The sequence below is a fragment of the Bombus pascuorum genome, chromosome 9, assembly GCF_905332965.1.
Source record: "Bombus pascuorum chromosome 9, iyBomPasc1.1, whole genome shotgun sequence".
NCBI classification, from domain to species: Eukaryota; Metazoa; Arthropoda; class Insecta; order Hymenoptera; family Apidae; genus Bombus; species Bombus pascuorum.
Window position 1 is genome coordinate 543093 of NC_083496.1, and position 21798 is coordinate 564890.

Below are 21798 nucleotides of genomic sequence, written 5' to 3' on the forward strand. Positions count from 1 at the left end.
GTAAAAAATGCTGAATCTTTTAACGGTTCTTTAGATCAGATAGCATCCTTTCATTACCTCTGTAAATGCTCTCCATAACATCCAAGACCTTCAACTTCGTTGAGGTATCGGCTGTCACCTCGAAAACTTTCTACAAGAGTTTCTTCTCCCTTAATATATTTCCTTTGTTTTTGTTCACTATTGAATCTAACGGCTCATCCACTTTTCTATACTCCATGACGAGTTCCTTCATCTTGGTACCAGCCTTTTGCCCTTCATCAACCACCTTTCGCGCCTCGACCTTGATTTCTTGATTTCTAGAAAAAAGGGAAGAAGAAAAAAAGACATTAGTTGCAGGTATTGACTTATGTAAAACAAAAGGAAAAGAAAGAAGAGTTCCACTTACATTGAGAGTTTACTGACAATGAATCCAGGATGTATATTAGGATGTTGAGACACCAATTTGAGTTGATTTAAGAATTAATTAAGGATGATATCTAGAGAAAATACACCAACTACAGGTATGTGTTGGGATAACAGAACAATTAGCGATAACATCGACATGAGTAGGATAAAATTCTCTTTCATAATATTCTTCCTTTTTTTTTCTATAATAAAAAGTATGTATATTTGTTTGTCTGAAAAAATTCTTTACAATTTTCAGGAATTAACCACATTATGTTTTGTAATAAGAAAATTGTAAACACCTTTTTAAAAAATTTCCAATAACTATAATCTAATTTACCTATAATTCCAATAACTAACTATATTCCTGTAACTCTCATCATTATCTCCTTCACTTTGCTGGTTGGTTTCAATGCAATGAAGCCAATAATTGAAGCTATGATCTTCAGATCCAGATGTCCCTTATGCTATTTATACATTTTGAGGTAGTGGTGTGTTTTTGTTATATGATTCTTGCTCCTGTATGTCAACCTACAGAAATGATGGGGCAGATGTGTAAGATAGTGGTGTGGATGAACGACTTGGAAATGCATGTGATGAACTAAATTGTGAAGGGAAAGATACTGATCTGATGTTTTGTTTTGATGTTTCAACCCTCTCTTCCTCTTCTAGGACAATGTCGAAAAGCTGACGCTTGATTTTAAGTTGTGATGACCGAGGTAAAACTTTAGTAGATTTATACATACTTTGGAAAAATTCCAGCAGAGGGTCATCATTCTGTTCAATAAGCCTTCTATTTTCACTTGTTTCTGGTTGTTGTTCGAAGAAGTTTATTATACTATTACTTTCATTCTCTGAAATTCTACATTGTTTCTGCTCATGCTTTTTCATAGATTTTTTACTTTCTTCCTTCCTTTCCTTAGGGTCTTGTTCTATAGCTTCACCTTGGATACTGTATGTTCTTTCAGCAGTTCTATTGATACATTCCTCTTCATCTGAATGTTCAGATTGCTGAGGAGAAATCAAATTGCAACCTCGTTTTCGATTTCTCATTTGTGGTATCACAAATTCCATCTGTTTCTGATATTTCCATGGCTTAACATTTGTCTGTTGTTGCCCAGTAATTCTTTTTTGTCTCTTCATTGCGTCTCGTAATCTATCTCGTAATTTCTTCCATTCTTTTTTTGCTACATTTCCTGAAAAAAGATTTAGTTTGTATAGACAATATTAGCATTATAATTATCATTATTTATATTATAGTGTAATTAGAGTTATTACTACTATTTATTTGATCTTTTTTCTAGGTTCCTGTCAACTGGGGATAGTTACCAAACGATTGCCAATAATTACAGTCAGAAGATGCACAGTTAGCCAAATCATAAACAACAATCTGTCTGACAATCTACGAGAAGCTTCAGCCTCTCCATAAATGAGATTAGAGAAGAAAAATAGACATACAGAAGAATTTACAAATCGTTGGCAGTTTAATAGTTGCATTTTTGCCACTGATGGGAAGCAGGTTACTATTCATGCATCAGAAAAAAGTGAAAATAGCCTAAATTACAAGTACACATATGCCGTTTTAACATGATTCAAAGATAAAACCCTGAATATATTGCCTGATAAGTTATTCGAGGATAGTGATATACCTTTACCTTTTTCTGAAGAAGATGTGAATAATAAGAATACTTTCAATTATAGGCTCGCACAAGCAAGAAGGGTAGAAAATGTTTTTGGGACTTTTGTACAAAGCTGCAAGTATATTATAATTATTCCTTTAAATATAATGTGGAATCAGTTGTCAAGATCGTGAAGGACACATGTATCCTATATAATTCTTCGATGACAGAAAACCCCTTATTTCTAAATATGATGTAAAATAATCAGAACTCTTAATATAACATTGTCAGCTAATCCAATTTGGTAGGATAGGTAAAAATGCTATTGCAGATGCTTTTCAAGTAAGAAATATATTTATGCAGTTCTTTAATTTACTTTCTGCTACCATATCTTGGCCGACTAATCATATAAGTTTAAGGTTACACGAATATGACTATTGATATGGTCTGCTAAACTAAAGAAGTTCAGAAAAAGCAAGCAGGCTATGTAGATGTATTAAAAAGGATTTTTATGGAAAACAAAATTGTTGTGTTAACATAAGTTAAGAAAAATATATAGTATTAAGACTAAGTATGTACAGTTTTAGATTATGGTATAATTACTGTATAAATTGTAAAATACAGTTATCAAACTTCCTATAACACGGTTGGTTAGTACAACACAGAGGATTGTTCAAATTTATTAAATCTTGCTATATAGAAACAATGTTACAACAATATCACGTTATAGGAGGATTTTCAGAAATTTTGCACCGTATTACAAAAGGGTTGAATATACAAACCATTCTGCAATCCATGTTTTGCTGCAATTTGTTCCCAGGCCTTTCCTTTTAATTCATTGTCATTGTACACCGTTGCTTCTTTATCCCATACACATGGATATTTCCTGATAGTCTCAATAAATTGTTCAGTTTCTGTTATACATAAGCACATCACTAGTTGTAACAAATTTAAACTGACAATTGACAAGTAGAACGATCGATAAACAATGGTAGCACGGTTGTATACACACGTTTGGCGATTCCTGTGGTGGGGGTAAGGCTCTTAATCAAAGATGAATAGAGGGATCACCAATTCTTATAGGCATAATACAGCCAAAAAATGGATACCCATCATTTTTATTTTCTATTATTATATTATACAAAATATATGAGAAACATAAATCAATGCAAATAGAGAAGAAAGAAGCACCCAATATCTGAAATGTCACCTAGCTGTGAAATATGATATGCTGTGCTTACCAAAAAAAAAAGTTATTACATTTACTTCATAAGCCTGTTTTGTATGCAAATCAGACGTGTCACTTGTATTAACTTCTAAATTTATTTTCATCGTATCCTGCAGCTTTAACAATTTCCTCAAGCTCTCTTACGAATATAGAGGCTCCTTGTGTCCTTGTCTAATGACAGATGCACATTCGCACAGTAAATATGTATGTGTACACCAATCGGTTATCGGCGAACGGTATGAGTCTGCATTTCTGATTAGGCAAGGACTGAAGGAAAGGGTCTCTATGCAGTGTTGTTTTTCTATTGTCATAACGTATCCACTTACACGGTAACATATGTATGACATATGACTTGTGTATTATATCTTTATGTCTTTATGACCGGTACGAACTCTGAACGTAGAGGCGGTAATTCGTAGTGCACACTTTTCGGCTCACTTTTTTATAATTTCCCTATTCATTTATGGCGATAATTTAGGCGAAATATATATACGTATAAATGTCCAAATAAATTTTATTACTAAATTTAATTATTGTAATAGATATAACATAATCATTTTCAATAATCACTGAAAAATAAACAAATTGATTATATAAAAAGTAAATTAATTGCTTTAGATTCAAAAGATTGAAAAATATTATGTTTTAAAAAGTAAAATCAAATGATAAGAAGAATTAAAAGTGTTTTATAAAATACAACAATGGATAAAACCGATGTGTTTATTGCTTTTATATATATTTACTTTAAACACATTTACCAGAAATTAATTCAAAAATGTGTGATTGTACTGATTTTGAATTTTATTCGTAATAAATTGGTAGCTATAATAATGATAACTATAGAGTGATAGAATATATAAAGATATACATATAAAATATAAATGTAAATAATTTGCTCCTAGTATTATTTTGTACATTATAAAATTGATAGAGATAAATATTTCTACATCAATATATTAAAATACATTCTTATTTATTAATTTATTTACATTAAATGTTCCTAAGTGTATTTGAGAATATTTACAAATTATATTCTCATAAAATTGCATTTTAATTAAATGTGTTTATTTGTATTTCTCCATAAACTCTTCTATAGTTTTATTAAGCTTACGATTTTGCCAATCAAGAGAAATATCATCAAGATGATTATCAAAATCAACAAGATTTCTATATTCTTCTGCTTTTAGTAGGGAGTATAATACATCTGTATGAGTTACTCCTTTATCATATAATATACTGTAAAAATCAAAACAATGTGTATCAATCTAAACAATAAACATTAAAAACTATTTGAAACAAATATTAAATATATCAAAGTAATTACTCTGTTACATCTTTAAGCTTCCATTTGCCATCTACAAATTGTGAAACTCTCAAGGGATTTGAGCTCATAGCAAGTGTAATTTCTTTATTGTCCACCTAATAATATTAAAAAAAGATAATAAGACAATTTTAGTTCAATTTTTTACAAAACTTACCACTACAAGTAAAGTATTGCCACAATTTTCTGCTATTTTATCCGCTATTTTGTGAGCAGGTTTATCTGTGCTGTATTAAAAGTTGTGTAATTAAATTATTGTTAAAAAATTTAAATAAAAGATTAAATTACCTCAAATCATTTATGTTTTCATTTGCTAAGTAGTAACCTGCTAACACTAAACCTTTACTAATAGCATATTGATCAACCTGAAAATATTTTTTCTCCATTTTAGTTTAATGTTTACATCATAAAGAAATTTGAATCATATTAAACAATTTTATAATAATTAATATTTTAAATGATTAAAATGTTTCTTACAATATAGACTAAAATAGTTGTGATAAAATATATTTACAAGTTTATAAAAGATATATTTATAAACTTGTAAAAAATTGTTAGTACTTTTAAAACGATAAATATTCATGTAACAATATTTTTAATATTTTACATAACTACTTCAAAAGTTGAATCTATTAAATATATTGTATCTAGATAATTCATTAAAATAAAAATTAATTTAACTGTTACCATATATTATATATTAAGTAAAATGAACTTTATGCGATATTTAAATATTTACCATGGTCAAAGCAATTTCCGCCATAGGTGAGACATGAAGACAAATGTGAAACAGTGGAATTACATCCTCAATATGTAATTCGACAGATTTACTGTCACTTTTACTATTTTGTTTACCTAATAACAATCCATTTATTGCGCAGTGTGGATATTTAGCAGCGTGTAAGATGATCTTACAATATGCACGACTAGAAAACGAGATATCTGCCATTTTTCTTCAACAACAAACGATATAATCGATAGTAGTGAATTCGATATAAACCAGGCATATATATGGTCATATGTTATATACATATGTTTATGTATATCGCTACTATGCGTTCTCGGCTTTGTGTTTGACGGCACAAAATATAAAGTATCTAATGCATATATTATTCGAAAAATGCAGGTGGCATGTTAAGGAAAAAAATCATAGTTCAGATGATAAGTAATACTCTATTGGCAAGCTCCAAATTTCATTATTTTAAATTGCAATCAATTAAAAATTTAGATTGAACTAGGTACGATCCTTAAAAACGTTTTATTTTCTAAAGGAGATATTTAATTTTATTATACAACTTGTATTTCAGCAATAAGAATATCGTAAATTTTATAATAACTTTCTCTCGAAAGACTTCTTTGTATCGTAACAAATAAGAAAATAATTAAGAGTAGCAGAGTAAAATGGGATACTCTGTACATCTATATAGTAAAACATAATAGTGTCCCGTCTCTCAAATAAAATATATTACGAACAAAATATTTTTGTTACATGATGTTATCTATATAAACAAGATCTGGTGCAAGACCTCGAACCTCGAAAGAAAAGTTAGGATAGAAACATCCAGAAAGAAAGAATTTTTATTGAATTCGATTGAATTGATGATTAAATGATATAATTGTATTTTGAATGTTCAAAAAACTTCATAGGTACCAATCTATGTAAAAATAATTCCCTTAGTGAGTGCAGAAATACGTAATCATGGTCATATAAACCATGATTTGTAGAAGTTGGTAATAAACAAGAACATATTTTTTAAAGTTATATCTTGAAGTTTGTTTTGTTTACTTCTTGAAGTGGTTTAAAATGGAAAATATTGAAAAAGTTATCAATCTTTTGCATAAAAGGAAAGTTGTTCGTGATGAACAATTTGCAAATGAAGAGAGAAAGCAAATTACAGAATACAGTAATTTAATGAATACATTGCAGACTATAAAAGGTCTTTATTTCTGTATCAAACAAAAAATTGTTTTTAATAATTTTAGAATTAAAATTTAATATGTCTATTACAGATGAACGTAACGATTGTAAAGATAACATTATTAAACATCTTCAGTGTTTAACGATACACAAGCATTCCACATATAAACTTATTCATAATTCAGAGAATATTCCAGGATTACCAGTTTCTCATAATTATCACCGGTATTATTATCTTTTTATTATTACAAATTATTTCCTAAATTTGATCTTTTTAGGCAAACAATAATGTTTTTATCTGAGGGGATTGATTTTATAAATAAATTACCAAATATATATACAAATCTAGATACCAATAACAAAGAAAGTACTATTAATTCTACAAATCTTCTTCATGATATTGTAGGTTTATTGCATGTTCATTATAGAGGGAAAAATGAAAATTTCAAACCCATAATATCTCATATATATTCTTTTGCAGACATCTTGTACAAATAGTGTAGGAAGTGAACTTTGTAATATAAAGTCTCTAATTACAGATGTAAAAACATTGCAAAAAAATACAGATATATTGCAGGAGTATTGTTTAGTTAATAACGGTAAGTTTTATGTGATTAGATGATAAAAAATATAAAAAATATTTTTTGGTATCTAGTTCTACTTTTCAATTAATTAAAAGTTACTTATTAATTGCTTTGGTAGTTATAAATATTTAAATCATAATTAAGTTATTATCTAAATCATGATACTTGTACAAGATTTTTAAATTTGTGAATAATTAAACTATTATGTAACTATCTATTTATAGATGGGGATATGGATATCTAAACAAATAATGTCTTACACTTTGAATGAGAAAAGTACATTTTATCCTTAATCCTTACAGTAATAAGGTAATACTTTTAAATATTTGTATATAACTTTATTTTTAAGTATTAAAGATATTGGCTGCAAATATTAAAATCTTGTATAAATTATGATTTTAAAATCTTTATAAAATATCGATTCAAAGCTTTACATGTATTTATTAATAGATTTAAAGTCATCATTAATGTTTAATTTTAACATAATTAAATTTGGATCTACAATACTCTGCAACAAATAAATATTTTAAATAGTACAATTAATAAGATATAATAAATTAAAATTTAATAAACTAGTAGTATACATTTATATATATATATGTGTGTGTGTGTGTGTGTGTATATACCATTAATTCTGTAGTGATCTCAGATTTCGATTGTATTCCAGAGGAAGGTATTATCTCATTCTGAAAATTATGTGAAATATCCCTTTCTGGTCTTTCAGTTTCATAAGTAGATAAAACTCCTTTAATTTTATCTCTGTAAAATAAATACACTTAGCAGTAACAAAGAGAACTTATAATATTTATCATTATAACAAAATAAAGACAAATGTATAATTTAAAAAAAAAAGGAAGTAATCTTAATACACAAATATATAAATATTCTTACTTTGTAACATTATATCTTTCAGTTGCAACTTTTTTTTCTCTTTCCATCAATGCTTGAATTTGTATTTGTAGCTGATTAAATTTTTCTTTATTCTGATTTTCTAAATATTTTGCATTTTTTAAAGCTTTTACTCCTTCTTCCTTTTTAGTTAAAGCCGACTATAAAATGTTTAAATTAATTTAGAGTAATGGAGAATTAAATGTTTTTTAAAATATTACCTGCGTAAGATATTCAAGTTCTTTGGCATGTAAAATGAGTAAATCTTCCTTATCTTGTAGAATTTGCTTATAAACATTAAGCTCATTAATTTTTTCTTCCCATTTTAATTTTTCTCGGCTAGCAGATGCATTTGCGTCCTGTGCAGTTTTAATAGCAGTTTCCAACTATAGTTGTGATTAAAATATATGTAAATTTTTATATTTTATCTCACTTTTAATATAAAATTTGTGTATATAATATTGTATAATTGTACCTCTACTTTAATAGTTTCACCACTATTACTTTTCAATTTATTTAAAACTTCTAAGTGTGTTTTTTCAATTGCTATTACTTCTTTTTCTTCTGCAAGCAATTTTAATTGTTTCTCTTGTTCTTTTACCCAGGCTTCTTTTAATGCCTACAATCATAATATAAGTATATGTATACTGCTTGATATTTTCAAATATCACTTCTAAAAATAGCATCAGTGATCTTAATTTTTTAATTAATTTTATCTATACCTGCATATAGTCTCGTTCCCACTTCATTTTTTCTTCGAATAATTCTTTTTCTCGCAGTAGATTTGTTGTTTTTTTCTGAAGTGTTTCTGTTGCTTGAGTATATAATGTACTTTGTTTTTGAAGTTCAGTTATGAGTTGTGTAAGATGAGCGTCAAATTTCTCTGTTGTTTTTATAAATTTATTACGATGTTCTTCTAAGACACTATTTTGATATTTTAATTCATGTTTTTGAGCTATAAATATTAATAAAAAGATTAAAAGTGATTCTTTTTTGACGAGCGCATTTCCACAAAGTATAAAGCTAAATAAACAATTATAATATCATGTATCATCATTGTATTACTACAAGTATATTTACATTAAATGAGAAATGTATACTAGAATATTAAAAAATTAGAAATTTATCATTTATTGAATATACCTTTTATGTCATCTTCCTGTAATTTTAAAATGTTTGCTTCAGATTCCATTATTTCATTATGTTTAATCTCTAATCTATTTTTATTTTCTACCATACTCTCAATAATAACATTAGCTTTTTCTAATATATCCTCTATGTCAGTCTTCCGAGTTGTCATAGTTTCTATCATTTGAGCTTCTATTTGCTTAGCTTTAGATGTACTTTCTATTATATTATAATATTCCCTTTGCAATAGTGTTATATTTTCAGAATGTAGTTTACAAAGTTCTTCTATGTGTTGAGCATGTTTGTTCTAATTAAGAAATATTAGATTATAAAATTTTGCTTCATTAATATTAATAATTTATAATATTTTCCAATAATTATTAATTATACTACATTTATAGAGAAACGAATTTAAAAATTTTAATACTTAAAATTACAAAATACTCAAATTAGTTAAAATAATAATTATTAATGTATTAATACCTATAATATAATAAAATAACACACATATTATTTATACATTAATATTATAAATGTACTTGTATTTACAGATATAATAAGTGGAATAAAATATTTAACCTTCAGATTATGAATTTCTTCTTTGCACTGATTTTCTAGTTGTAATTTTTCATCTCTTAACTTTTCAAATTTTGTTATATAATCTGTTTCTAAATATTCTATTTCCTGTTTAACTCTTTCTTCTGATTTTGTTATTGAATCCTTTAAAAATGAAATTTGTCTTCTAAAAATTAAATCATGTTACTTTACTTTAAAAATAGTTTACTGTAATATATAATATAACAAACATACTCATAAAACTCTGCTTGAAATAATATTTCATTATTGTATTTTTCATCTATGGTAGATAATTTATTCTCTAATTTTGATTTTTCTCCTTCCAGTCTTTTTATTATATCTTTCATTTCTTTTATTTCATTTACAAACTTCTTTTCCTCTTCACATAAATCCGATTTGCAACTTGTATAAATTGATGTAGTACTTGATACTGATCCTGGCTGTGTCATCAAAACCTTAAGAAAGAAAAAATTGAAAGCTTCAAATTGTACTTATACTTTCACATGTAAACATTCAATATTATATTTCATATGTCTTACATTAATATATTGATTAATACGTTCTTGCTGCATTTTTATTTGTTTCTCCAATAAAAGTTGTTTTTCAAATTGTAATTTTAGAAGAGCATTAAATTGTTCCTCTTGATTATGCAGCATGGAATGTTGAGCACTTGATATTTTATTTAATTGTTCGTTTTGTTGGGAAAGTATTGCTGCTGTTCTTAATTCATGTTCTTGTTGTTGTATATTTACAAGTGCATTTTGTTGGTTTAATTGTGTACTATACAACAGTGTAAAATGTTCTGGAAAAATAGATGCATCTCCTAAATCATTTGCACCAGATGTTTTCAAATTTATTGTACTGTTTGCATCGTGAATTTCAACATTTTGTTTAGAAGTATCTATTTTATCAATTTCAGCTATTGCTCTCATTCTTATTTCTGATTTTTTATCTTCTAATTTTCTTGAACCACCTAACCATTCTGGTAAATCTTTTTCTGTTTTGGTATTTTGTATAATAGAATTCTTAGGTGGTACATTTCCATTTGATACCTTAAAAGAAAAAAATATATTTAATATTGTAAATACCATCAATATTGCTGTTAATACTCCTATTTAATGATTCTAGGTCTTTCCTTTAAATGTTTACTCATATCATATAAAATACATTCTTGTACTGTTCTCCTTACCTCATTATACATTTATTTTTTTCAGATATTTTTTCTTTATATTTTTTATTTTAAATTTAATTATGTATATATTTTCTTAAATACTATAAATAATTAAATATAATTACCAATTCAGGACTTTGATCCAGCAATAAATCAGCTGATAGCAAACCAAGGGGATCATTCACGATTTTTGTATTTCTCCTACCTCTACGAGATTCTTTCGTAAAAGATCTAGTCGATGCATTAGTAGTATCCAATTTTGATTCATGTATAGTATTTGTAGACTGAGCCATAGTTTCTAATTCTATTTTCTTATTATTTTTAGGAATGATAGAATCCATAACATTTGATAAATTAGATTGATTTTCGAATAAATGCTCTCTTAAAGATGGTCTCCTTGTTTTATCTATTATATCAGATTTATCAATTAAGCTTGTTAAAATATCTTCTTCATTTCGAGATACATTTTTCAACTTTTGTGTGTTTCTGTCTTTGATTGATTCATTTTGAGAAGCAAAATTATTTTCAGAAATTGAGTAAGCAGGTAGTTTCTGCGAAGACAACTGATTAGCTTCTGCTTGCTCAAAATGAAACCCCAGTTCATTATTTGGTCTAATATTTGCAGATGTAACTGGATTTTTTATTTTGAAAAGATCTTCCATCAAGTTACTTTTGATATTAGATGTAAACAGATTCTTTTCTTCTTTTACAGAAATTTCTTCATCAGATAACAAATCAGTTAATAAATCATCCTCATTAGAATCTATATATCAACAAAATTTTTAAATAATTATTTACGAAATAAATCATTTAAAGAAAATATTCATTCAGATCATAGTCACTAAGATATAATTACTCCATTGTACTTGAATTGAGATAAAAATAAAATACATTTATGTATATAAAATTGAAAAATTTGATTCTTCCCTTAAATAAAAATTTCAAAAGATTTGTATAGTCTAGAAAAGAATGATAAAATTGTAATAATTAAAGTATAAATCACTGGCTTATGTTTTATTTCTACTTTAAATATAAAAAGCACCTTTAAATATAACTTTTTTTTTAATTTCACCATCAGATTGTATATTAAAATCTTTGAGAACACTGTTGGAATTTGAATTTTTAAATGTGTCATTAAATAATTTTATATCTAAACTGTCCATATCTTCTAATGCTTTTGTAATATCTTCTAAATTTTCATTTGAAGTTTCAGAGCGATCAACCATCTGTGTGAAATTACATAAAAATTAAATATAAATAGTTACTAACAACATTTCACAATAAAACAAAATAAAATATTATGAAATAAATAATAGTAACACTTTCAAAAAATATCAGTTACTTAAGCTTTTTCTTTTTTTTTATTTATTTGTAAATCACTAATTTAGTTATTAAATTAATTCAAAGTTAAACGATATGAAATGTGTGAGTCATTAGCCATATTCGTCTCTTGAAATTATGTTATTGTGTTATTTAAATTGATTTGCATTCAAATGAATGGTTTCTACGGATACATAGTAAAGATTAGTGAAAAATAAATATGTCACATTTTTTATATTGGATCGTTCGAAAAATTAATGGCGTTTTTGACAATCGTCATTTTCTATTGCATATCATATCTTAATAAGATTGGAATTTTCCAATAAAATTGGAGAACTATTTTATAAATTTTCATCAAATGATAAAATGTTAAATCTGATGAATTGCGCGCTAAATGTAGTAGTTAAAGAAAAAAGAACGTAATTGGTCAAAAAAGCAGATACTACTTTTGAACAAAACAACATTGAAACAATAAAAGATTCAACAGAAGGTAATAAATCCTAGTTGGAATAACGAGTCCATCCAATAAAGCATCTGATTATCATTTATTCTGTTCTTCATAAAACAAGAAATTGCATACGAGCCTACAAAAATATACTTGAAGAAATATAATAATTATTTAATAAAATTCTAATTTTATGAAAATACATTATCCTTATATTACTCTTGAATTTTGCTACAAATTTTTTAAACAAATCAATATTCTATTTTTGAAAGATATATTTTTAAAAAATAACTTCTAAACTCACGCACATACAATTAATAGTGTATATTAAAAATTTACATATATATTTCTTTTTAATGTAAGATAATAAAATTATTTAGAATTTGTGGTAAATCATTCAACAATTTAACTTGATTTATCAAGAGATTATTATACAGGTCTGAGGAATACACAACATAAAAGATATGTTTATGATATCGCACTTATGTGCATTATTGAATCCATACAAATATTTAAGATACTTTTATTAAATTTTGTATACTATACAATTATTTATCAATACATTTACAAGTTACTGTCAGTCGTTTCTACACGCATGCTCATTTAGGTGTATCAAAAAGTGGGGAAATAACATAAGATAGTAAGTAGGGGAACTTAATGGAAAGTGGAGATTTTTGATACCGTATATATGACTCTTATGTTTGCCCTAATCGATAATACGTTGGAAACTGTTGATATCATACGAATGTTTGCTTTAAATAATTATTCTTTTTGAAATCTGAATTTCTTGTTCCACGAAATAGCGATGCAGAGCGTTATTAATTCTGTAAAAGGTACTGCGCTTGGTGTTGCCGAATACTTAACCCCTGTGTTAAAGGTATGCCTGTATATAAATATGATATCTTCAAAACAGATATCTTAAAAAAGTAATAAGTAAAAAATATATTACATAAAAATTTTGTGTAATGAATATGTCATCGTTATATACTATTTAATCGTTTGTTTACGTTATGTTGCTATATATTTATGATATAATGTAATGAGTTTATTATGTGTTGTTCACAATAAAACTTAAAAGTGATAGATTTTTAAATAAACTCTTAAAATATATCTAATTTATTCTTTTATTATAATTATAAAATTGTGACATGAATATCTATAAGATTGTTATTTTCAATATAAAAATGTAGAGAAAGAAAACAATTATGTTTATTTATAATATTGTCAATACAATAATTATAAAATTATACTTTATAACATATAAATTTTCAATGTAACAAAAGAAGTATCAGATTAAAATAAAATGAATTTTTTAAAATATCTTTGTTGTGTATAGACCTTTGTTTTTATAGTACTCTCAGGACAACTTTATATATAGTTTTCCATATATATTATTGTGTCCTGATTTTATTTATTTATTATTGCTTTAAATACTTGCATCCAGTTCCTATCCTCTTAATAATAATTTCAATTAATTTATCAAACTTTTATTATATTTATAATATTTATTTATTATTATGTAATTCTTCATTTTTACCAATTATGTTTCTTGTAACCTTTTTGCTATCTCTGTTATTATAAAATATATTATATATTATATAATTACAATAATTTTCGTTTGTATTAAATAATTTATAATATTAAAGGAAAGTAAATTTCGAGAAACTGGAGTATTAACACCGGAGGAGTTTGTGGCAGCAGGTGACCATTTGGTACATCATTGTCCAACATGGCAGTGGGCTACTGGTGATGAAGATAGAGTAAAATCTTATCTTCCCAAAACCAAACAATTTTTATTGACACGTAATGTTCCTTGTACTCGGAGATGTAAACAGGTATTATTGTCTTCGAAGAAATATAACATAATTAATATATCTTTCATTTATAAATTATAAACAAAAGAGTTATTAATTTATTCAAGACAAATTTTCTTAAAACCAATAATTTCACACTTATATATTAGCTATTTTAAATTTGTATAGTATGTATATAATATTTAGATATGTATATAGTATTTATTTAAAATAATAAGAATTTAATGATTATTAATTTTCACTAGCTAAAATCTAACTACATGCAGATATGTTAACATTGTAACCTTTGAGTATCTCTTAAGATATTATATTATTTACTGAATAGAAAAAGATTTTAATTAGTACTTACAAATTGATGTATTATAACTTTCTGATATTAGATCATATTCTAGATTGAATACAGCAAAGAACAAGAGTGTATTATAGAAGAAGACGATCCAGAAGGTGGTTGGGTTGACACACATCATTATGATTCAAGCCTTGGTGGAATTGAAGAAAGAGTAACCGAAATGACATTAGATGAAACACAACTTTCCCAGTCAATTGGTACAGAGGAAAATAATGGAGATAATAATGAGGATGATGATGATGATGATGATGATGATGGAGATGCTGCAGATATGGAGGCTTTTGAAGTCAGCGGAATGTTAGATGAACAGGATAAGGTATTTTAATTTTAGATAGTTATTATGTTATAATTAATGAATATTTATATTAATTAAATTGTTCTATTACATTTCAACAATATTTAATTTTTAAGACTTGAAACTATCACAATTTAATAAAATTTAAATTAAATAGTATGCAGCAAAAATTACAAAGAAACCAGCTAATGAGAAATGGGAATTATTTTCTGAAGGAGAAATTATTCATACACGTACATATGACTTATATATTACATATGATAAATATTATCAAACTCCTCGATTATGGCTTTCAGGATATGATGAGGTTTGTAGTCTATTTACCAAGAGTATGTTTATGTATCTTATTTATATTGTAAAAAAAAATTATATGTAGAATATAAAAAGATTTTAGTTCCTAATATAATCATTTTTATAAAAGAATCGTAAGCCTTTAACAGTAGAAGAAATGTATGAGGACGTTAGTCAAGATCATGCTAAAAAAACCGTTACAATGGAGGCACATCCTCATATCCCTGGACCGCTAATGGCTTCAGTTCATCCTTGCAGGTAATTTTAAGTAAATAAATTAACGATTATTCAAATTATTATTTCTATTACCATGAGATTCTTACTGAAATAAAATTATGCAGACATGCTGAAGTAATGAAGAAGATTATTGAAACTGTAATGGAAGGTGGTCGTGAACTTGGAGTACATATGTATCTTATAATATTTCTCAAATTTGTGCAATCTGTAATTCCTACAATCGAATATGATTATACACAAAATTTTATGTTGAACGCCTCTGGTTAATAGCTTTAAAAATTTTCATTTTACCTTAAGAATAAACGTGATTTTAGTTTATAAGCGTAATATATAACAGAATTAAAAGCATTGTGAATCATATAATAAATACATATAATAAATTTAATTTCAATTCAGAAAACAATAAGCTTGTATGTGCACAAGACATTTCAATATAAAATCAAATTTTGATGATCTTATGTGTCACTTGCCAAAACTTGTACCGTTTTGTTTTGTTATTTTATCATTGTTAAAAAAAAGCAAAATAATTAGTATTTTCTAAAAGTTAAACTATTTTTAATTATTCATGTATAAAAATTTTTTATTTAAAAAATAATATATGTATGAACATATATAAAGTTATATATCAATAGTAAAAAGTAGAATATATATATATATATATATATATGAAAGAACTGAATTCATAAATAAATTCGTTTTTCATTAAGATTATTATTTACCCATTAAATATTTATTATTAAATATTAATTGTCAGTAATAGCAGTGATAGAAATGCTGTAATAATATGTATTACAAGCCCATATATGTATGTACTTATTGTCTGCTTTATTTAAGGTTTTCATGAATTTAACATGTTTGAATACTTTTGAATAAAAAAACATCTTTAATAAAATGCAATATTTTTTTAATATAATAGAATAAGAATAAAAATTTGTTCATCTTTAACCATTTGGCATATACAGAGTGGTCACCTAGGAGTCTAAGCTGGGATATTTTCGATACTGTTAATTATATCCAAAAATATTTAAGACAAAAGTTGAATGACATCAAGTGGAGCATATTCTGATGTTATTAGCTTTTCAGTAGGTAGTCGCGTAAAGGTCATGTGAAGATAAATTTTATTTTTTAAATGAAATAATATATTTTTATATATTTACATTAATCGATGCAGCTCGAGATTTTCTATAAAAAATTATTAGCTTACTTATGTCAGAAAACTATTAGTTTGATAGATATTTTAACTTTGATTTTGTAAAACTCATCGTATGAAAGACTTCTGGAGATATCATCAGCCGCTATGATTTGAAGCTCCTTTTCCACTTTTTTGTCCAAGCGCGCGAGGTCACGAGACAAACCATCTTATCCCCACTATGGCGATGCGGAGGAATGCATTTAACGCATTGTGCACTTACATCAACTTTCATTTCTGTTTCTAGGGGACAGATCACTTGGTTCAATTCATTTCAATTTAAATGTATAATAAACTTTGAAATAGTATTAATTAATTATTTAAAGTTAATTATTATTATTGTTAATAAAAATATTAATATTAACATGATATATTATATAGCAAATTGTTTTAATTTCAATAATTTAGATATATTCATATATTAATTACGGAAAGAATTATTAACTGTTCAATCATATGTATATTTGTAGGAAAAAAGTCGAAGATATATATATATATTTTGCGATAAAAATGGGAAATATATTACTTCTTTTCCAAATATTTTCTTATTTAGAACCACCATAAAAATATATGATACTTTTGTTAATATCAATTAATATCCAAAATTTTTTTAAGAACTATATTTTATTTATTTTATTTTTAATTTTACAGTAAAAAAATAGCAAAGATGCTATTTAACATTATAATTTTTTTGTCATTATGTCCTATGTTTTAAATCGGTAATGGAATATAGTTCAAAATCTTTACATCAGAGGTCGTTGTTTCCGCTCAATTTTGAAATGGCGGTACTTGTACATTTTGTATTTAAATGTCAATTGCCAAATTGGGGATTTGTGAATAAAGACTTTACTTAAAAACACTTTTTACATATTTTATAACTTATCTATATTGAGTTTAATATAATATTACATTTAATATAGTATTGATTGTATTATCTTTCACAATTCCATTTCTTGTAGGTTAAGAAGTGTTTTGGGTGATAGGTCTTCGACTACTTTGTAATTTAAAGAATATTTTAGAGAAAATGTCGACTTTGTACGATCAAATAAAGCTCCTCTACGAACAATCCTTATATTCAAATGTTATTTCGCTTGTAAGTAAATGTAATAAATGATTGAAGATATCTTTTTCTTGAAATTAAAAAATACATTTTTGAATAAAATTGCACTTATTTGTAAAAAATGCAAATAATTAGTGTGTTTTATAATTTGTATGTGTTTTATAAAGTATCTTAATAAATTAATATAATTATCTCCATATTATAGGCAAATTTAGTGTTATCATTAAGTGAGCACAATTCAGATTTATTGCCAATACATGGAAAGTTCCACATTTACGTTTATTATGCAGATGCTCATTTTTACTTAGGAAAGTATAAAAGAGCTGAAGCACTGTATAAAAAATCTTTGCAATTTCGTAAGTGTTTATTGAAATCTAAAGGTGCCACAAAGCCTCTAGAAGGACAAAAAGATCTACCAACTGATGTTGATATAAAATTTCAAATCCATTTATGTTTAATAAAATTAAAAAATCCTCAAGAAGCACTTCAAGTGCTGCAAAGCATTCCTGGTAAACAGAGAACTCCAAAGGTAATTTAAATAAATTTTAATTTTAATGTTTAATTATGTGTATAAATAAGCTTTTATCTTTAAGGTAAACATGGCACTTGCAAAAATGTTTCATGAACAAGGAATGGAACGTTCTGCAATTACTACATATAAGGAAGTTTTAAGAGAATGTCCATTAGCCTTAGAAGCTGCAGAAGGTCTTCTTTCGCTTGGAGTAAAGGGAATTGAAGTAAATTCACTAATTGTAGGTTGTGCGTCCAGTTTGTCAAATTTAGACTGGTTGAATACATGGATCAAAGCTCATGCACATATACATAATAGAGAATATACTCATGCAGTATCAACATTGAGGTCCCTAGATAATGTTAGTCTATTAAGGGATAACTTCAATTTATTGACAACAATGGGAGAATGCTATTATTATGCTGGAGATGATAAAAATGCTTTATTGTGCTTACGAAGAGCAAGAATTATAGAACCAGATATTATGAAAGGGTAATAAGATTTTTATGGGTATATACTGTCATAATTATAATTTATACAGTTATATTTTGTAACATTTTATAATTAATTAAATTAATTTAATAGGCTTATAATGTATAAAACACATACTTTTTGAATTTCTGTTTGCGAATAGGGTTGATGTTTATGCTGCAGTATTATATAAAACACATAGTGTTAAGGAACTTGAAAGACTGATTCCAATAATAACAGCAAGTAATGAGTGCAGTGGAGAAGTATATGTTGCCATGGCATATTCTCTTTATGCTACTAGAAAGCTTGGTAGAGCAAATACATTTACAGCACAAGCCTTAAATTTAAATCCAAATGATATAGAAGCAACAATTCTTCGAGGAAACATTTTGATAGAACAGAAGAAATACCAAGATGCATTATTCTTCTTTAGGCACGCAGTACAATTGAAACCGTATCGTTATGAACCACATAAGGGTTTGGTAGATTGTCTTGTAGGAATGCATAGATTGCGGGAAGCTATCAATATCGCCAGTGGATCTTGTAAACAACTTGGACACACTACAAGAGTTCTCACGGTAGTTATATCAATTAATTGTGATAGTTTATTTTTTAATATGTATATACAATTTGAAATTATAAGCAATACCTTACTTAATTTAATGTGTATTAAACTAGGCATATACATTTTAAGAATATTAATTATAAATTAAAAATAATATTGTATAGCTTTATGCATCTGTACTCATGAAAGATCCAGTTTCTGTTGGAAAAGCAAAGAATCTTTTGGAAAAGGCATTACTTCAAGATGAAGTTTATCTATCTGCTGTGTATCTATTAGCTGAAATATATGAACAAGAAATGAATTTGGAAGCTGCAATTGCATTACTTGAAAGACAGGTAGAAATACAAACAGCATGTAAATTACATCAGATGCTTGGAGATCTATGGGCAAGAGTTCACAATGAAGAGAAAGCTCTGGATCATTACGCAATTGCTTTAAAGTAGGTTTTTTCAATTTATTCATTTGTTATTAATAGATATAAATATTAATAAAATGTATTTAAATTTATCAGAAATAATGCATAGTATAATGTCGTTAACACATGTTTTCGTTTGAAAATTTATAGTATAGTAAATATAAACTAACATAACGTTCTAAATTAGTCTAGATCCAAACAATAGAAGAGCTTTGGAAGGTATGCACAGACTAGACAACTCTTCAAATAAACTGGATACAGCTTATTACATGACTGTGGGTGAAGAACAAACAGATACAACTTATGATGTTGGTGATGGTTTACCAGATACTGACAATGATGAAGCACCTGATGAAAGTGAGACTGAAGCTGTATGGTCAGATATGGATCTTGAAGCTAATAGCCAATAACAAAAAAGATCTTGTTATAAGATTAAATAGATTCAATATAATTAAGTTAGAGCTGTAATTACATGTATTAAATTTTCTTACTTTACTTCTTTGTAAATAATATCATTTGTCTTATTACTTATGTGCAATGTTCTCAATTATTTACTTATAAATTGTCAGAATATTTACTACCATTTTCTGAGTAATTGGAAATGTGGAAAAATATTATTTTTATTACAAGAATTTTATATACAAATTATTCCTTAAATTATGTCTTCAAGGACTAGTACTATTGTTTTCATAACTTCTGTTCATCTCATATGAATAAGACATTTGTTATCAAAAATACATCAATTTCTTTTTTACAGATATTCTATTTGTTACTCCTTAAATCTATTTTTTTTAAAGTTCTGAGTAACAACAGTATATATTTAACAAGAATTTGTTACATCATACGGGAAACAAATATGTAAAAAAGATATAGGACGAAAAATTGAAAAAATGTTCTTTCTATAATCTTGTTATGAGAATGTTAAAAACGATATATAAATAATTATGTCTAAATATGTTGTGATATTTCCAAATTTATATTATTTAACATAGTATCACTTATTAATTCAAATTATATGTATAATATATATTCGATTTATTTATTTAATAATAATATATATTTGATCATCTGCAATAACTGTTGTCAGTTTTAGAACTAAAAAAATTAACAGTAAATAAACTAAAAAATGTATATACGAAAATTTAGTAGATTTAAATATACTATCTACAATGTTACCCATTTACTAAACATGTAAATGAAAACGAATCATTGGATGGATGATTAGAAGGCTATATTTTAAATAATAATGAGATTTTGAACTTTTAAGATTTAAAGACTATTTTAGGGGAATGAAAACTGTAAATAAAGGAGCAAAAATTAAGTATAAATCAAAATGATTTTCCTTTGATGTACAAAAGGCAGTAATAAGAGCAGTAACCAGAAAATTACAATTTTAAAATACATTTTTCTTGAACTGTAGTTCTTTAAAACAGTGTATACTGTAACTGCAATGTGATTTGTTTAATTAATTTTAGATTGAGTATAAACATTTATAACATTTCGTAACGCATCATAGAGGCTTCTTACAATTTTTTAATTGCATTTACTATTTATTTACAAAAATAACCAATTGGCAAAATTGAATTTTAAGCTATTAATTTATCGTTTTTAAATAAGACACGCAATATTGTAAAATAGCTTCATAACGCGAAAACTAATAGTATATACTAGAAATCGAAATCTTTTTTTTAATGTTTTAGATCAGTGTTACAGAATTTTTAAATAAGCGATCAATAGTGTCAAAGACAATATACATACATATAAAATAAAAATTTATGACCATATAAATGCGATATATGCAAATATTTATTTTCTGTTTTAACATTTCTCAAAAAGTGATATATTATAAATATAAATAAAAAATATTACTTTTATTTTTATGTACAATAACCTCGATGTAATATTTAAATTTTTCTGTTTAACTATTTTTCACGAATAATCGGTTACAAATTATTATTATAAATAATTTTAAGGAAACACTCATTATATTTATTTGTTATTCGTATATTTTTTAAATAA

The 21798-nt window shown here is 25.9% G+C and overlaps 6 protein-coding genes and 1 long non-coding RNA gene across 13 annotated transcripts; 4 read left to right on the forward strand and 3 right to left on the reverse strand.

Annotated features, from left to right (window-relative positions):
* Positions 1-158: 158 nt before the first annotated feature.
* On the reverse strand, positions 159-2936 carry LOC132910841 (uncharacterized). Of its 2 annotated transcripts, XM_060966932.1 has the most exons (5): positions 2786-2936; positions 1131-1580; positions 725-915; positions 386-587; positions 159-296 (listed from the first exon to the last, which is right to left on the reverse strand). In XM_060966932.1, exons 1-3 carry the CDS (start codon positions 2934-2936, stop codon positions 911-913), a joined length of 606 nt encoding a protein of 201 aa, XP_060822915.1. In that variant the 3' UTR covers positions 159-296; positions 386-587; positions 725-910. The 2 variants fall into 2 exon arrangements, with proteins under 2 accessions (XP_060822915.1, XP_060822914.1); XM_060966931.1 differs by having other exon boundaries at positions 725-1580.
* Positions 290-2795, forward strand: LOC132910851 (uncharacterized). 3 transcript variants are annotated; one of them, XR_009658861.1, is made up of 3 exons: positions 290-500; positions 1689-1950; positions 2086-2795. It is a non-coding gene; the product is annotated as an uncharacterized LOC132910851 (long non-coding RNA). The 3 variants fall into 3 exon arrangements; XR_009658862.1 differs by having other exon boundaries at positions 1689-1903; XR_009658863.1 differs by having other exon boundaries at positions 1689-2795.
* Positions 2937-4185: 1249 nt separating the features above from the next.
* LOC132910844 (ER membrane protein complex subunit 8/9 homolog) lies at positions 4186-5535 on the reverse strand. Its single transcript, XM_060966935.1, has 5 exons — positions 5292-5535; positions 4841-4917; positions 4710-4779; positions 4556-4650; positions 4186-4467 (listed from the first exon to the last, which is right to left on the reverse strand). Exons 1-5 carry the CDS (start codon positions 5499-5501, stop codon positions 4296-4298), a joined length of 624 nt encoding a protein of 207 aa, XP_060822918.1. The 5' UTR covers positions 5502-5535; the 3' UTR covers positions 4186-4295.
* A 749-nt stretch (positions 5536-6284) lies between these two features.
* Positions 6285-11749, forward strand: LOC132910846 (uncharacterized). 2 transcript variants are annotated; one of them, XM_060966941.1, is made up of 6 exons: positions 6285-6489; positions 6563-6695; positions 6749-6872; positions 6952-7069; positions 7279-7363; positions 11530-11749. In XM_060966941.1, the coding sequence occupies exons 1-5, from the start codon at positions 6357-6359 to the stop codon at positions 7296-7298; spliced, it is 528 nt and encodes a 175-aa protein (XP_060822924.1). In that variant the 5' UTR covers positions 6285-6356; the 3' UTR covers positions 7299-7363; positions 11530-11749. The 2 variants fall into 2 exon arrangements, with proteins under 2 accessions (XP_060822924.1, XP_060822923.1); XM_060966940.1 differs by lacking the exon at positions 11530-11749 and adding an exon at positions 7722-8050.
* On the reverse strand, positions 7428-13132 carry LOC132910823 (myosin-8-like). 3 transcript variants are annotated; one of them, XM_060966891.1, is made up of 13 exons: positions 12802-13132; positions 11860-12043; positions 10943-11580; positions 10186-10698; positions 9881-10101; positions 9620-9812; positions 9086-9377; positions 8665-8897; positions 8418-8561; positions 8164-8328; positions 7946-8103; positions 7681-7813; positions 7428-7562 (listed from the first exon to the last, which is right to left on the reverse strand). In XM_060966891.1, exons 2-13 carry the CDS (start codon positions 12041-12043, stop codon positions 7485-7487), a joined length of 2952 nt encoding a protein of 983 aa, XP_060822874.1. In that variant the 5' UTR covers positions 12802-13132; the 3' UTR covers positions 7428-7484. The 3 variants fall into 3 exon arrangements, with proteins under 3 accessions (XP_060822874.1, XP_060822875.1, XP_060822876.1); XM_060966892.1 differs by lacking the exon at positions 12802-13132 and adding an exon at positions 12584-12616 and having other exon boundaries at positions 9650-9812; XM_060966893.1 differs by lacking the exon at positions 11860-12043 and having other exon boundaries at positions 12802-13131.
* An 84-nt stretch (positions 13133-13216) lies between these two features.
* Positions 13217-16274, forward strand: LOC132910839 (ubiquitin-like-conjugating enzyme ATG3). The gene is made up of 6 exons (XM_060966928.1): positions 13217-13459; positions 14229-14417; positions 14789-15061; positions 15198-15347; positions 15462-15589; positions 15673-16274. The coding sequence occupies exons 1-6, from the start codon at positions 13388-13390 to the stop codon at positions 15833-15835; spliced, it is 975 nt and encodes a 324-aa protein (XP_060822911.1). The 5' UTR covers positions 13217-13387; the 3' UTR covers positions 15836-16274.
* A 1241-nt stretch (positions 16275-17515) lies between these two features.
* Positions 17516-20310, forward strand: LOC132910632 (anaphase-promoting complex subunit 7). The gene is made up of 6 exons (XM_060966430.1): positions 17516-17850; positions 18023-18346; positions 18411-18820; positions 18963-19377; positions 19529-19803; positions 19967-20310. Exons 1-6 carry the CDS (start codon positions 17782-17784, stop codon positions 20187-20189), a joined length of 1716 nt encoding a protein of 571 aa, XP_060822413.1. The 5' UTR covers positions 17516-17781; the 3' UTR covers positions 20190-20310.
* The last annotated feature ends 1488 nt before the right edge of the window (positions 20311-21798 follow it).